The sequence below is a fragment of the Diceros bicornis genome, chromosome 3, assembly GCF_020826845.1.
Source record: "Diceros bicornis minor isolate mBicDic1 chromosome 3, mDicBic1.mat.cur, whole genome shotgun sequence".
Lineage (NCBI taxonomy): Eukaryota > Metazoa > Chordata > Mammalia > Perissodactyla > Rhinocerotidae > Diceros > Diceros bicornis.
The window spans coordinates 77,565,296-77,580,964 of record NC_080742.1 but is presented as its reverse complement, the minus strand read 5'-3'; the positions used below and the strand labels follow the sequence as shown (position 1 = coordinate 77,580,964).

The 15,669-nt window shown below is 47.8% G+C and overlaps 1 protein-coding gene across 1 annotated transcript in view; it reads right to left on the bottom strand.

Annotated features, from left to right (window-relative positions):
* Positions 1-967: 967 nt before the first annotated feature.
* Positions 968-15,669, bottom strand: part of CCDC136 (coiled-coil domain containing 136) — a 28,333-nt gene continuing 13,631 nt past the window's right edge. Inside the window, 12 exon segments of the mRNA XM_058529499.1 lie at positions 968-1,106; positions 1,108-1,142; positions 1,145-1,297; positions 4,988-5,048; positions 7,235-7,552; positions 8,226-8,507; positions 9,608-9,829; positions 10,203-10,709; positions 12,146-12,373; positions 12,849-13,043; positions 14,682-14,867; positions 15,284-15,454. Coding sequence (XP_058385482.1) covers positions 1,065-1,106; positions 1,108-1,142; positions 1,145-1,297; positions 4,988-5,048; positions 7,235-7,552; positions 8,226-8,507; positions 9,608-9,829; positions 10,203-10,709; positions 12,146-12,373; positions 12,849-13,043; positions 14,682-14,867; positions 15,284-15,454 — 2,400 coding nt within the window. The 3' untranslated portion in view covers positions 968-1,064.

Below are 15,669 nucleotides of genomic sequence, written 5' to 3'. Positions count from 1 at the left end.
TGTGGCTTATGAATACACTTGGGGGCTTTCATAAGAAACATTCATGATGAGAAAAACCAATAACAAATGTTTCCACAGGAATGAAGGTATGCAAGGACACTCGTAAATTATCCTCATCATTCTGCTTGTCCCCACTTAGATCCATTCTCAGTTCCCTGCCTCTGCTCCAGGAGGCTGACCCTGAAAGATTACATCACCTGGGCACCTCTGTTCTCTGGCTGCCAGTGGGGATCAGCCAATGAGAGGCACCAACAGGAAACTGGCAGGTGGGAAGAGAGGGTGGAGGAGTACATAGACTCCCCACTTCATTAGGGCTCTGACAAGGGCCGCATCCCCCTGTGGCCACCATGTGTGTCTGGGGCCCCTGTTCAGACCCCCAGCTCTTGCTACCTCCCTTTTCCCCTTCAGGCCTGGGACGGTAGCCACTTCCCACTGTTGCTGGTGCTGCTGGACTTTGCTATTCCTTGTTGGTTCTCCTAACTCTGCCTTCTGTACACAGTCCCTTCATTAAACATTCATCAGTTAAAGCTTTTGAGTGTTTACTGCCAGGACCCTGAGTGATTAATAAGGCATCTCTGAGAGCAAATCCCTTCAGAAATCATAAGGACCAAGCCACGCAGGCTCACATGCAGATCTTCTCAGGGTGTCCTTCTCACAGTAGATGGGTGTGGGCAAAGATCCTAAGGGCAGATCATTTGGCCCTCCTCACACAAAGTACCCAGTTCATTCCACTTCTCTGTACTCAGGTGAGTTCCTTGAGATAAGGTTAATATGTACAGACCAATCCATCTGTGATTCAGCTGGCAGCACAGGAGCCAGCCTCATTTCTGAGGTCATTTGTAGGCTGAGAAATCATATTTAGGGGCCAGACCTTTATGTGAGGTAAATGATCAAAGGGGAACCATTTTGTTCTGGTTGTGTTGTGAGGTATTTAACAAATAAAAAGCCAAGCAGTCTCATGTAATTAGGTTGATATTTAATTACAAGGAACCCAGGTTCTTATACAAGGCAGGAGACGGGAGCCAGCAGCTCCCCAAAAGCCTTTCCAGCCTGGGTGACTGAGGCTAAGGAGATGGGAACATGTGGGACATATGGGTGGGGCGGGGGCTCTGGCACAGTGTGTCCTGCCCAAAGTTGGGGTAGTGGCCACCAGGGATCTGCCCCCTCAGCTGGCCCAGGTCTGCCATCACTCCATGAGGCAGAACTCTGTCTCCTGCTGTCGCATGTTGGGTAACACATACAGAGCCACAGCTGCAATAGCCAAGAACACCATAGGCTTCCACATCCCAAACATGTTCTGTGGGGACCAAAGACAAATGGTGAGTGCCCAGCCTTCTGAACTCTTCCCTAAGCCAGAGATCCCCTGCCTACTGGTGCTGGAGAGACACCTCAGGAACATCATCATCAAGTCCCTCTTACCTCCTGAGTAACCGCTGGAGACAATGTGGTCTTAGTCCTGGCACCACTAGATATCTGGAACAACACCATGTGTATCACCTGAGGTGACTGCCTGTGTTCACGCCCCATGGGATGAGAATACCAGTTCCTGTGTGTGAAGGCAAGCTCCGGAGCCAGACTTCAAAGAGTATCCAAGTGGTTGCAATGAGAAAGGATCAGATGTCATGGCAAGAAAAAGAAGGTAAATTTGGGCCTTTGGGATAAGCAGCAGCACCTCATTAGCTTTATGGAGAAGAAATGAACTCAGAGTCAAGAGGATGATAAGACTGTGAAGAAAGTGCACCACAGGGTGCAGGCAAATATGAGGCTCTGAGGTGGCCCAAACCTTTTAAGGAGAATGATGTTGGTTCAAGGAAATTCAAGGAAGCCAGTCACTGGCCCTGGGAGGCAAAAGCCAGGGTCATTAAAACACCTCCAGTCACTGGTGTGTTGACTGACTTCCTGGGCATGTGCTAGAGTGTGCTGAGGCTTCCAGACTGCTGACCATAGCAAATTCTGTTGGTTTGTGGGACAACAAAAAAGCATCATTTAGGGAACATGAAATCTTAAACAAGAAAATACATGCTTGGGGAAACAGTTCCTATTTTTTTTTTACTGTATTACTTGAAAGACAGAATTTGGGTTCTGAATCATAAGCTATGGCATAAAGTAACAAACAGAAGGATGGTTTTAGGTAAGGATGGAGTATAACCCATTAATGTTAAGAATGCATTTGCTCAGAGAATAATGGATCTAAAAAGATTTTAAGCCAACTATAAAGAGCAAAGAAAATCTCCTACATTTGTAGAAATAGTTACTAAGAAGAACAGAAGATATGAAATGGAAAGCAAAATGATGTTGGAGGTAGATATACAGAGTAATTTATGTAAGAAAATAACTGAAAAGGGAGTTGGAAAAAATATTTACATGCTCAGATGCTGATATCCTAACGCACATTGCTAAAAATGTCAGTCTGATGTTCTTAAAGGAGGAAAGAGCTGAAACCCATAAATGTGAACTGGTGCCCTTTATACCAGGCAGAGGCAAGATTCTAGAACTGTTGAGTAAAGGGCTGGACTGGGTGTCCCAAAGGAGTAAGGCTTTCCTTTCAGACTGGTTACTAAATTGACAGATCAAGAAAATCATGTTTTTGGACTTAAGGTGTTTGACAAGATTTTCCATGATATCCTTGAAGAGAATGTGAGGACAGAAGAGTAGGATGACAGCCCAGTTTGTTGTATGACCATTTGTTCAGCGACCAATGAACTGGATGAAACAGCCTGCAGAGACGACACTCTAGAGGCTCGGCCCTCATCTGGACCGTGGATGAAGATATGAAGGTGGGCTTGTCATCCCTGAGGATTATGTGAAGCTGGTGGGGAAAGTGAATATTTTGAAACCACACAGTCAAGATTTAAAAAAAAACAACAAACTTCACAGGTTAGATCAATGGATGATCTCTAATAAAGATGAATGGAAAATTCTGCCTTGGCTCCAAAAAATCAACTGCAGGTAGAGAATGGGGAGAAGGGGCCTAGCATATGCAGTGTGCAAAGGGGTTTTATAAATAATACATGATATAAGTTAACAATGTGATATTAACTATCAAGAGAGCTAATGTGATCCGAGGCTGCCTAAAGAGAAGTATGGTGTCTTCCTAATTACTTGGAAGCAACCAAGGAGAATTGCTCAAAATAAGGAGAGATGATAAGGGGAAACAGGATTGGAATTTTATCTGTTGCTAATGTTGAGTCCTTAGAATCTGATTCACAATTTCCTGGCTGGTTACTTAACCTCTGTATACCTTGGTTTTATCACATATAAAATGATAATAATAATAGCTACCTCATGGGGTTGTTGCAAGGATTAAATGAGTAAACACAGGGAAGGCGATTAGAACACTGCCTGGCACATAGCATGTGTTATATACTAAGTGTATGCTCTTTTTATTATTTATACGGTGTTTTATCATTCATAGAGTACTTTTATATACATGGACTCATCCGATCCTCACATGAGGAAGGCAGAGGTTTTATCATCCTTTGCTTACATTTGAAGAAACTAATGTTCAGATTATGCATTTTGCCCACTGGGACAAAGCTAAGAAGTAGAGACAGATTCACCCAAGTTCTCTGACCACCGTCAGCCACACTTTCTACCCTACTATGCTGCCTCAATTCCTGGATGGGGAGCTGCGTATCGGAGTGTAGCCAGGCTCTGGGCATAACAGGCTCCCCCAGGAAGACCCTTACCCAGGATTTCCTGCCTCTCACTAATTGTAAGGGTTTGGGCTTGGCTGAGTTTGAGCTGGTGAAAGGTTATGGCTGAATGCTTTGGGTCTCATCCCAAAGGGACTCAGAAATCTGGGAGTGTGCAGGAGATGAACAGGTATAGGGAGAGACCCCTGTCACTAAAGGAGTTAAAAACTGTCTGTGGGGAGTAACTAAGAAGAAAGGAGAAGGGTTGAAGAGGGGAAAAAAAGTGAGAGGGAAAAAAGGAAGGAGAGAAAAGGAAATGGTGTAAGTGCTACCAAGAAATGCTTCCGCTGCCACTCTGAAGCTGTGCAGTAAGCCGACTACACTCCACTTACAGGGATGTGAGAAGAGCAGGTGGGGGGTGGGAGCAGCAGGGAGAGCATGAGAAAGGAGCCAAAACAGGTCAAGAGAGAACAGTTTGTGGGCTCCAGAAGGCAGGTTTTACCTTGGGCCATAAGACCACATTCTGCCTCCTGAATTTGGTATCCTGTTGACAGACCAGATTACATGGACTGAGGCCAACTGGAAGGTGCCCAGAATATATCAGCCTTGATTCCCTGAGAACACTTGCATCTCTGGTTAGTGGAAACTTTTCACCAATACCACATTCTCTCCAGAAAGCCTAGCTTGGGAAGCCAATTACAATAAAATCTGACCCCCACCAGGGATAAACAGAGAACTACCAAATATTTCCTGGCATTCGTGTTCTGACTTTTCTAGAGACCAGAAGTCCCAAACCAGAGGACTTTTCAGCAAAAAGTATATAATATGGTAGGGGTTTTGCCAAGGTTGAAGGATGAACTGACGCTGCCCTCATACAAATGCCCCAGGAGTCACAGCTCTCCAGACCCCCTCTCTCACCCAGTGTGGGAGGCAGTGATTCCTAACTTTGCCATCTGGGCAGCAACAGTGGTGAGAGCTTGGCTCTGGGGCTAAGCAAAGACAAAGAGCACCCAGGCTGGCCTTGCGGACAAACGCCAGCTCATCAGCAGTAGTCAGGCAGCTTTGAAAGTAGCAACAGAGATCATCCAAATTTCTCCCAGCCAGAAGACAGAAACTCAAATCATGTCAATGGTAAGCCTTCCAACTCCCTACGTATTAGGAAGACATGCTCAGAGATGTTACGGACTTTGCAATAGCCCAAGGAAAAGCCAGGGCTAAAACTCAGACCCAAGTATCATCTGTTGTAAAATGGCAACAGCAAGAAGCAAGCAGCTGAGAGAAAAGGGGAAGAGGAGAGGCCAGGGCAACCTGCACCTCCCTGTATCCCTCAGGAGAGGACGCAATACCAGTACCTGCGTTAGGACGACGTCTCAGCCCACCAGCACCAGAGCAAAGCCGATATGACCACCAGGCCTACGAGAGGCAAGGAGAAGATGGGGGGATTGGGGGCAGGGGATGGCTGCAACATATCAAATGAGAAAGAAGCACGAGGAGAGACCAGGAGATGAGAGGTGGTATAAAAAGACATAAACACATGAATCCAACAGATAATGAAGATGAGAAAACAAAGGGAAAAGAGAAAGAGATCAAGAGGTTAAACAACAGGTAAGTCAGAGCAGCAGTTTCTTCTCTGCCACCTGGGCCTGGTTCTTCCCACTGGAAGCCTGTAGGAGATGCAAAACTGAATGGGTTAGGCAGCAGCTTAGCTCCAAATCAGGTGCTGGGTCATTTTCTGGCTTGTCATATCCTCTCATACCTTGTCAAGTAGGGCTTATTTGCACTTAGACCTTTCTTGTAAGTCACTAACTCTAGAAAAGTAAAGCTCCAGAGAGTAAAGCTGGGCTCTCTGAGATGAAAGAAGGAGGTATACTTTGCCTGGGTCACCCTAGGAAGAGCTAGTCTCCTGCCAGGCCACCTGTGCCTGTTAGCCCACTTGTTCTGGCTGCTTTCCACCAAGTCTCAGTGTTCTGGGCTCTGGTCCCTGTGATCCCCTAGAAGTCTAATGCTGTCATTGTGAGACAAAATGCACTAAAACAAGCTAACAATGGAGAAGGGCTAGTTCTTTGACGCAATAATCTTCCAGAGAGAAACTGAGTTTGAAGGTGGTAACACATATGCCAGTAGAGTTGCCAGCAAAAGATGCAGGACTCACTGGGGCAAAGGGACCTCCATATGGAGACATAATGAATGTGCTTGACTTTGACGTAGAAAAATCAGGTCTGGCGTTTAGAAATGTAGCACTCAAGGCAAGGAAATCTATGAGGCTCTGACCCAGCATGTGGTAGAATATGACGAATTCAAAGCAATATAACACTGGGCAAGAGCGGCTGCTCCTAGTTTTCACATCCTAAGTAATGGTTCTCTGCCACAGGGTTAACAGACACCTGCACGCTGGATCCTTAGCCAGTGCTGCAGACTCAACTGCCGGAAAATTCCAGATATCCTTAGAGTTGACTGGGACACCCCACCACAAAAGACTTGTTTTCTTCCCCGGTGTTTAGAGGGACAGAAAGAACCTGTACTGTAAACTGCAGATTTATTCAAGAAGTACTCAAACTCCTCAGGGAACCAGAGCCCCCAGTTATCCTCAACCGGGACAGGAATTCAGGGGTACGTACCTGTACAGATGTACCAGTTGTTAAAATACAGAAATACTTTCGCACAGTTGTAAATTATCCAGGATACTCCCACCCAACTTTTCAAGATCCAGTAACTTAGGGGTTAGCCCTCTGGCTGGTCCCCCTGGACTGGTCAATGCTCCTGCTGTACAGACTGAAATATTTTGACTATCACTTCTGATCATCCCCAGCCCCTACCTTCATGCTCTGTAATATATAGAGCTCAGTGGGCGACACCAGCCTCCCCAGACACCTAACAGCAACAACAAAGGTCAAACCTAAGAGGGCACCATGGGAAAGCGGGACTGAGTGACTTGCCCAGGCTGACAGAAATGCCCTGAAGAAGGCCTTGCACTGTCAGTGTCCTTAGTGCAGTGCTAAGGGGAGAGTGAAGAGCCCTCCAGACATAAGTAACAAGGGCTAGCATGTAAATGAAAAGAGGTAAGACTCCTGGGGCTGGCCCGGTGGCGCAAGCGGTTAAGTGCGCGCGCTCCGCTGCGGCGGCCCGGGGTTCGCTGGTTCGGATCCCGGGCGCGCACCGATGCACTGCTTGGTAAGCCATGCTGTGGCGGCGTCCCATATAAAGTGGAGGAAGATGGGCATGGATGTTAGCCCAGGGCCGTCTTCCTCAGCAAAAAAAAAAGAGGAGGATTGGCGTATGTTAGCTCAGGGCTGATCTCCTCACACACACACACACACAAAAAAAAGAGGTAAGACTCCAATGACCCCACCTTGGTTCCCAGAAAAGGTGGTCTTTGTGAGACAGTTCCACAGCAAATTGGTCTAAGCCTACCATTTCCTGCAGAGAGACTGCTCTCTCCAGTCCCGTCTCCATTTCCACTTTCCCCGAGTGCTATGGCTCAGAGCTTGCTGGCTTCTACTCTTGTAGGAGTCCATCCTAGGGCTGGTCACCCCTGAACACTGGGGTACCTTGGCCCAAGAGCCCACTTCCCACTTGATCCAGCCTTTGGCTGCGGTTACCTTATTGCTCTCAGAAAGTTTGAGGGGGTTGTTTTCCTCTGAAGCTTCAGGGCAAGAGTCATCATCTTCTTCATCTTCGTTGTCTTCTTCCTTGCCCTCCTGGTCTTGGAACTCTTCTTGTCCCTCCTCTGGATCTTCTGTGGACTTAATCTCTACAGGATCTGGTGGCTCAGAAACTAGTTCTTCCCAGGACTCCTCCTTCGTTTCCTCTTCCATTTCCTCCTTCTTTTGGTCGTCCATTTCCTCTTTCTTTTCCTCTTTTGCTAGTTCATCTAAATCTTTGTGGCTGGCCTTGTAGTACAGCACCACCTCCAGACTCTGTGGGGTGGAGGCAGGGCAGGATGGGGGATGCTGTTACCTGCAAAGATTCCTACCCTCTTGACAATGCTGACCTATCTCAAGAACACTCTGCTTCCCAGCATGCCACAGTGCGTGGGCAGCACTGTATTCTGGGACTAAGTCGATCTCCCTGTGCACAGTGTGGAGGGCAGTCACACCCAGCCCCTCTGGACTGATACATCCATCTGGCCATTAGCCATTTCAGATAGCTATCAGAGCTAAAGATTCTTGAGCTCTGCACCTCAACTGCTGCTTCCTACCCCTGCATGGCGACTCCTATCTTACCCCATCCTCTTTCACTTATGTGTACACAACTGCTTTGATTAAATCCCTCTCTGGGGCATGTGACCCGGGAAGAACAGGGGCTCCAGAAAATTGGGCTGGGCTAACTGAAGCAGTCGTCCAGCCTAGGGGCTGTGGTCCTTTCAGGCTGTAACTCCAGGGAGGAGTGTCTGTATGCCACTCTCCCCTTAACTTCACAGGAAAAGGGAGTACCAAATTGCTCCTAAGATGGAACTACTCTAGACATGTTCAAGATACCAGAAGCTTCTCTACAAATACCTTACCTGGTCGGAATGGCAGTGGAGATGATTTTTCTTCCCAGGATCTCCTCTACCTTTCTGCTTATCTGGCCACTAAGGTTACTACTCACCTTTCTGGTCTCAAAGCTGCCCTCAGGACTGTCCAGGCATGGCTTGGTCACCTTTTTATTTTTAACCCCATTGGCATTCCTGTTCATGTTCTTATTGCCGTTCTTTCCCTTGGTTTCTTTGGTAACAGAGGACCTCTTCTCTTTGAGCTGGCGAAGCTCTTCCTGGCAGCACTGCAGCTGCCCCTCCAACTGCTCCTGCACTGCCAAGAGCCGGCCCTGCTCGTCCATACTAGCCTGGTACTGCAGCTGCAGCTCCCGCAGCTTGGTCTGCAGGTCTTTGATCTGTTGGTAGTGGAGGGCCGGTTACCCCCAGTTGGGCCTACGTGGGCAACCTGGACCCTGCCTGGGGGTCACCACCTCAGAAATGTCCCTGCTAAAGCCTATGGGGAAGTGGACAATAAAGAAAACATTCAACCATGGAAAACGAGCCTCTAAAGCAGTTTATAAAGAGTTTCTCCCTAACTTGAGGCACCTGATTTACATCTGACATGCTCAAAAAAGGACGATTTAAATTATGTTTTACTGTGACCTGTCTAGGGAATAACTAAACGGCTACCCCTTCTGCAGCTCGGGGCTTTACTTTACAGTTGTTTTTGATGGGAACTCCTACTTCACCCAAGCTATTTCTCTAACAGGTACAATCACCTAAGGAAGTGTGTTGTACATTCCCGAGAGTAAACCTGGGCTCCTGCACCTTGCCCTGGAAACAGAGGCAAGTTCCAACCTTGCTCCCTAATCTCTGGTTTTGTCTTTCCTGTCTTCTGGCAGCACATCATGGCCTCCTCGGTAGGTACCAATATTAAGCAACCTAGGCCCATGTGTTTATTGCTCTCTGAACCTCTCCCACGCATACACAGTGACCCCCACTGGACTGTGGACTACTCTTGGCCAGAGACAATGCCTTCTGTCCCATTTCTAATGGATGCAGAGCACTCTTCTTAGCATTATGAGAGATCTAAAAGAAGGAGATATGGCCCTGTCATTGAGGTGCTTGTAATCCAGTTAGAGATACAAGACAAATACACATAAAATAACTAAAGAAAACTGGCAAGTGAAAAAATACAACTCTATAGAAGTGCTCTAGGACAGAGGAAAAGAGAGGATAGAGGTGGCAAAAGGAAAAAGAGAAAAATTATTCAGAGTCTTGATGATCAGTAAATGCCAGCATGGTGGGCACCTGAGAAATGTCCCTCAGGGATGCAGTGGACCGCCCAGCCTCCTGGGACTCAGTCCCTGCTCTGTCCCTGTGACCAGGAAGAGGGCATCTATGCAGAGCTGGTGGTGAGCTCTGTCCCTCTCTCTTCAGCCTCTCTGAAATACCTATGACCTCCACTGGCTCTAGGGACTCCTAGAAGAAGCCCCACCCCCCTGACAGCAGTTACCTCATTCTTGTCATTTTGGGAGGTAACAGGCTTCTCCAGACATTCCATGCACTCCTTGAATTCCTTTTCACAGGCCTCCAGCTCTTCCTTCAGCTCCCTCTGCTTGTCCAGCAGCTTTTTCATCCGCTCTTGCAGCTGGTCATGCTCCTCCTGGCTGAGCTGGTACATGGCCTGCACTCCCTGCAGCTTGATCAACACCTTGGCAACCATGTCCTCAAAGTGCTGTGGAGGGCAGGGGGTAATGACGGCACCCTGAGAAGCACCTGCCCTCCACCCACTCTCTTTGCTAGGCCCTTTCTTGGGTACAAAACAACGGCCACAAGGATCTGAAGCTACCCAGGGAGAATACTGCATTTCTTCCCATAAACAGTGAGATGACTGTGTTGATGAAAAGTCCCGAATCTTGGACTTCCATCCAGATGGAAGCATCTCCATATTAGATGGGCAGACTGCCTCATTCATTTCCAGTAAGTTACCCAGCTCAGCTCTGACCCCATTGCCCACCTCACTTCTTGTGCCCTTCCCCTGGTGACTTATTGCTTAATAAGACAAGAACCTTCTTTCCCTGTCAGGCCTGTCATCTGCCTACTATTACCTCTATATCTTCAGGCTCAGCAGGTTCGTCATCAGTGCTGCTGCTGATGTAACTCTTGTGACAGGTGTCAGAGTTACTGCTGCTGCCATAACTCTTCTTATAGGTGACGCTGCTGCTGCTGGTGCGGTAACTCTTCTCACAGGTCTCACTGGTACTGGTACTACTGCCATAGCTCTTGAGAAGGCTCTCGTCGCTGGCCTGGGTGCTACTGTAACTCCTGTGATAGCTCTCGCTGTCATCAACGCTGCTACCATAACTCTTGTGACAATTCTCGCTGCTGGGGGCCATGCTATCGTAACTCTTCTTGTAGGACTCAAGGCTCATTTTTATAGAGGGGGACTGGACTTGGAGCAACTGCATTTCTTCCAGGCAGAGCTGTAAGTCGGCCTGCAGCCTCTTCCGCTCCTCTAGGAGCCTCTCCTGCTCCTGCTGCAGCAGCTCCTGCTCAGTCTGACTGGCCTCGTACAGCTCCTGCAGAGCCTGCATCTGGGCGATGATCGTCTTGGACTGCCGGGCGTAGGGTGGGGAGACATCAGCGTTACTCTAGACACTGCCGCGCGCCTCCTGGCGCAGATGTCTGAGAGCACACTTGAGAAAACTGCACACCTACACACTCCAGTCTCACCACAGCCTAGGTCTTGGACTTAGTCTACAAGTAACTGGCATGTGTCAGTTTCTTGCTCACTGGGGAAAATCTTCCCAGGGCAGATACTCCAGGATTTCCAGGCTGCCATTTCTGCTGGTTTCTGTGCTGCAGTACATCCCTCTGTCCTTAAAGCAGAGCTGAGTGGGTCTCAAGATCACTCTGGCTCCCTTCCCTACCCTCTTCTCAGTCAGATGTACTCACTATCATGACCTTTAGCCTCAGTCCCCTCCCCAACGCCCAATTCTAAAATCAGCCCTGGGCTTGAATGTGAGCACATGAAGAATTACTTCCTCAGAAGATGTGGACTTGGAATCAAGGTCTCACTACAAGTCCCTGTACCTCCTGAATCTGGCCTCTGGGCATGTGTCCCAGGCCCTCTCGGCCTGGCTTCCTGGCTGCTGATGCCCAGGATGAGATTTGATCGGTTAAGGAAATATTTTATACCTGGCTCCTGGTCTCTGTGTTATCCAAGCTGAAATCTGACGCCCCTGGAATCTGATCAAATCTTACCGTTTAGATTTCTGCTATTCCCTGGATCTCCCCATCCAGGCTAATATCTGAATGAATAGCTTTAGCCTAAAATGAAACTGTCTACCTGCTTTTCCTTGCCTCCACTGAGACCTCAGACCAAATTCATCCCCCAGCCCTGAATAGACGTGTATGGAAACCTCCACTAGTGTGACCTCAGAGGTGTGACCTCTTGCTGGTGCTTGAGACGCCATCGATTCTCTAGTCTAACCCCTGACCTGGCTGTTATTGCCACCAAAGTTCCAAAGAAGAAGGCGTGGTCAGTACCAAGAACCCCACATGCTAGGAATTCTTCCCTTGGAAATGAATGGCCCCAGACTTGCCTCATACAGAACACCAAAAGGTTATAGATTTTGATCACTGAAAAGTATACTTCTCAATTATCAACCAGCTCATGAGAAAAGGATGACATGTTTAGAGTCATTCCCAAGGAATCCAAATAAACACTAAGTTGACATTACACATCTGGAAAACGATATGCTGAAGGGATTAAGTCAATCTATCAGGAGATTACAGACTTGTGGGTCATCCCCACTCTAAGTGCTCCCAGTGCTTCAATTGGGCGGGCATCTGGGTGAGGTCCTCAAGCTGTATCTACAGCCACATCTTAATTAACCCAAGAGTGGTCATGGCTGGGGACGGGTAAGGCTTTAGTCTCATCCTTACTCCTGGCCAAACAGGCCTTCCTAACCCTGACCCTTCTGTGGAGCCCCTTTCTCTGCCATGCTGTTGTCCCCAGAACTATCTCCCTGCCTCTTGCTATGGTTACCTTGTCATGACCACATTTTGAGGACTTAGGCGATTTGGAACCCTCAGGATTCTCCAACACTTTCCGGAAACGAGACTCTTTGAAAAGTTGTAGCTCTTCATGCAGCTCTAATTGTTCTTTTAATACACATTCTTGATTCTGAATCAGTTTTTTCTGCTCCTCCTGCATGCCTTGGTAGAGCAGCTGTAGTTCGCACAAGTCTTGTAACTTTGTGAGTAGCTCCTGACTCTGTGAGGTAGAGTGGAAGGAAGCGGGCAGGAACTATGGTGGTTACGTGGAAAGACCTCTGCCTCCTTCCTGCTGGGCACCCTTCCCTCAGGAATCTCTGTGTTGGCCCTGCACAGCCCTTCTGGGACAGGGGGAATCCTTCCACGGAGACCTGCTAGTTGAGTAGTAATGATCAAGTATGTTTAGATATATTTTGTAGTTTATACAGTGCTTTCAAATACATTTTCTCCAGATAGACTAAATATCGAAATATAAAATGCTGGACAGATTCCATAGTATAAAATGTATTTTAAGATTTACAATGCTAATCAGCTATATTGAACTTTTGGTTTGAGGAGATTGGTGAGAAAGGAATGGTTGGTTAAGAAAAGAAGTTCAGTCCCCACCTTTTTATTTTTCCCCAGTATAGTCACACCTAGGAAGCTTCTCAAAGCAGCTTCTCCATAGTTAGCAGCCCTTCCCTGGCTGTGGTTACCTTATGGAAGAGACCAGATCTGGGGAGCGGGAACGTGAGCCTGTGCAGCTCTTCTTGCAGCTGGCCCTGCTCCTCCTGCATCCTCCTCTGATTCTCCAGGAGCTCACACTGCTCCATTTGCAGTTGCCCCATCTCCTTCTGGCTGACCTTGTACTTTTCCTGCAATTCTGTCAGTCTGGCCAGCACTGTATCACACTGTGGATGGGGCAGGTGTGGAAGGGTGGTTACTCTATAAGGTATTTCCCTGCACTGTGTGGCTAGCAGAGCACTTCTGTGCTCTCCTGCCTCTTTAGTTCACCAGGGTCTCCCTCCCTGTACAGTCACCTTGGACTGATCATCCCAAGCCACACTGCACCCAGACAGGCCTAGATGCTGAATGGGAACCCAGCAGGCTGCTCGGGACTGCTGTTTGGCTGTGCTCTAAATTTCATCTACTAGTCCCGTCCGAGGGCAGTTTGAGAGCGGGTGTAATCAACGCCCCTCCCCTCTTATTTCCCCACCTCCCTTTCCTCTGGCCCTTTCCTCTGGTATATGCCATTTTCCCACTCTGCTAGGAATTCTAGTTCCTGTTATTCTCATTACCCCCAGTTGTTTTTATACCTAATTATGCTCCTTACCAATAAAGACTTAATTTCACCCTAGCTTTTCCCATTTTTTTCATCATCATCTTTTAAAATCTTCAGGAAAATATGAGCTATTGTTGAATTTGGATTGAGAAGACAAAATCATCCCATGATTCCAAAAACCCAAATCTTCTAATATCAAACTAATCTTAATGCCGTTTCATAACCAGAGAAAAAGCTAGCTCTGTACGCCACCATGCTTCTCCCTTCCCATAGTCTCTTCCACTAGGAGAGGAAGTGAAGAGCAAGTCGTGGGCCCCCTGGACTCCTAAACTGAGTGGGAATGGAGGAAGAGGGAAACGTGAGCCTGGGTGCAGAAAGGCAAGACTGTTGAGGCAGGCCAAATAACCTGCCCAATTCTGTGTCTTCTGAAAGCCTTTCTCCGGGGACACAGCCTGCTGTTGGCTGTGGCAAGAGCTACTGAGTATTCTGGCAGAATGTGACTTGCTCCTCCATCTTTTGAGAATCTTGTGCCTTTTCTCCATCATGCTTCAACGTCTTAGCATTTTCTATCAGTGATCAGGAGCTGAAAGTGCTCAACACAGAGTAACTAATAACGACTTACATTTTACACACTATGGAAAAAAAGAAAATGAGGAAGGCCTTATTTACCACTATCAGGATTTATTACTAAAAGGAAGTGAGATAAGAGTAGTACTCTGTTCAATTCAAAGAGGGTAAAATTCAAGCTTAGAGAACTTAACTACTCTGAAGTCACAAATAAATCCTGGAAGAACCTAGGTCCTTCTAATACCCAATCAGTGCTCCGGGCACAAGACCACGCCATCTGACAAGAGCATCTGCAATCTGCCTCATTTGAAAACTGCACCTTCTCTTCCTGGTTCTAACAATCATGGTTGTGTGTATGGGCCTATGTGAATGTTCTTCTCCACAAATAACAAGATATCACTACAGTTCTAATAACAAGGTATAAATGTCTACACATATGGAATCATGTGTAAAACCTTCAGGTGGTCAGACTGGATCCAGATGAACTGATCCATTAAGCTGTGGCTCGGGCTAAAGGTCAAGGCAAACTGTTTTAAAGTTAACAGCATGGTCTGCCTCTGTTTCCTGCTTTGCCACACTTAGCTGTGAGTGGACAGAAGCTCATCAAGCACCTTGGGTGGATGACTTCATCTTTTGCCCTTATACCTCCTTTCTCCAGAGGAAGCGCCTAGAAGATCTCACCTCTCTTAATTACAATTACCTTATTGGCACATTTTCCCTTGTCCTCCAGGATGGGCTGGGTGGTCTTGAGCTGCTTCAGCTCCAGCTGGTAGAGCAGGAGGTCCTGCTCAAGCTGATCATACATGTGCTTCTGTCGCTCCAGCTCATCCTTGCTGGTTTGGTATAGCCGCTTCGCCTCCTGAAGCTGGGCGTGCATCTCTGTGTTCTGGGGCAGGGGAGGTAGGCCTCGCCATCATCCCAGGAACCCCTGTGGCTGCACTCTCTCCTCTCAGGCAAGGACTAAGGGGATCCTCCCTGTCCTGTCCAGTCCCAATGGGGGCTACGCGAGATGGACCAGTCCCTGCTAGGTTCTACACAGAGTCCTTTTGGGGCTTCCTTTTTGGGGAGGTGGGGAAGGGAAAGGGCTTCCTTCTTATAGGCTGATTTTCTGATTTAAAATCAAAGGAAACTGAGAGCATCATGACTCTCTGGGATCACCTGTCTACTAAGCACCTCTTTATCTCCCTCACCAATAGCTATGCACTCCATAGAACTCCTACCATTCCCACTCCTCCTCTGCACTGTTTCTCTCACAGAAGACTCCACCTTGCTACATTCTCCCTCACCTGAAGCTTCTTTTACCTTCTCATTGCTCTCTTGGAAGGAGGCCACGATGTCCTTGAGGCGCTGCACCTCTGCCTCATAGTACCGCAGGTCCTCCCGCAGCTGTTGCTGCACTTCCTGCAGCTTATCCTTCTCACACATGATGTTCTGGTACTGGAGCTGCAGCTTCTGTAGCCGGCACAGTAACTCCTATAGTGGAGGGGGCCTTTGGGCAGTACATGTGGGATCCTCAACCCACTCACTCTTCTGCCTGAGTCACTCAAACACGGACAGTCTAAGAATCGACTTCTCCCTGCCCTTCACTTACTGGTTTCCTCTCATCTAACAGAGTACTCAGTGGTGGCTGGAGTTCTTCACCTGTGGTGCTGCACAGGTGGTAGCTCGAGGTATTTTAACTCTCTGCT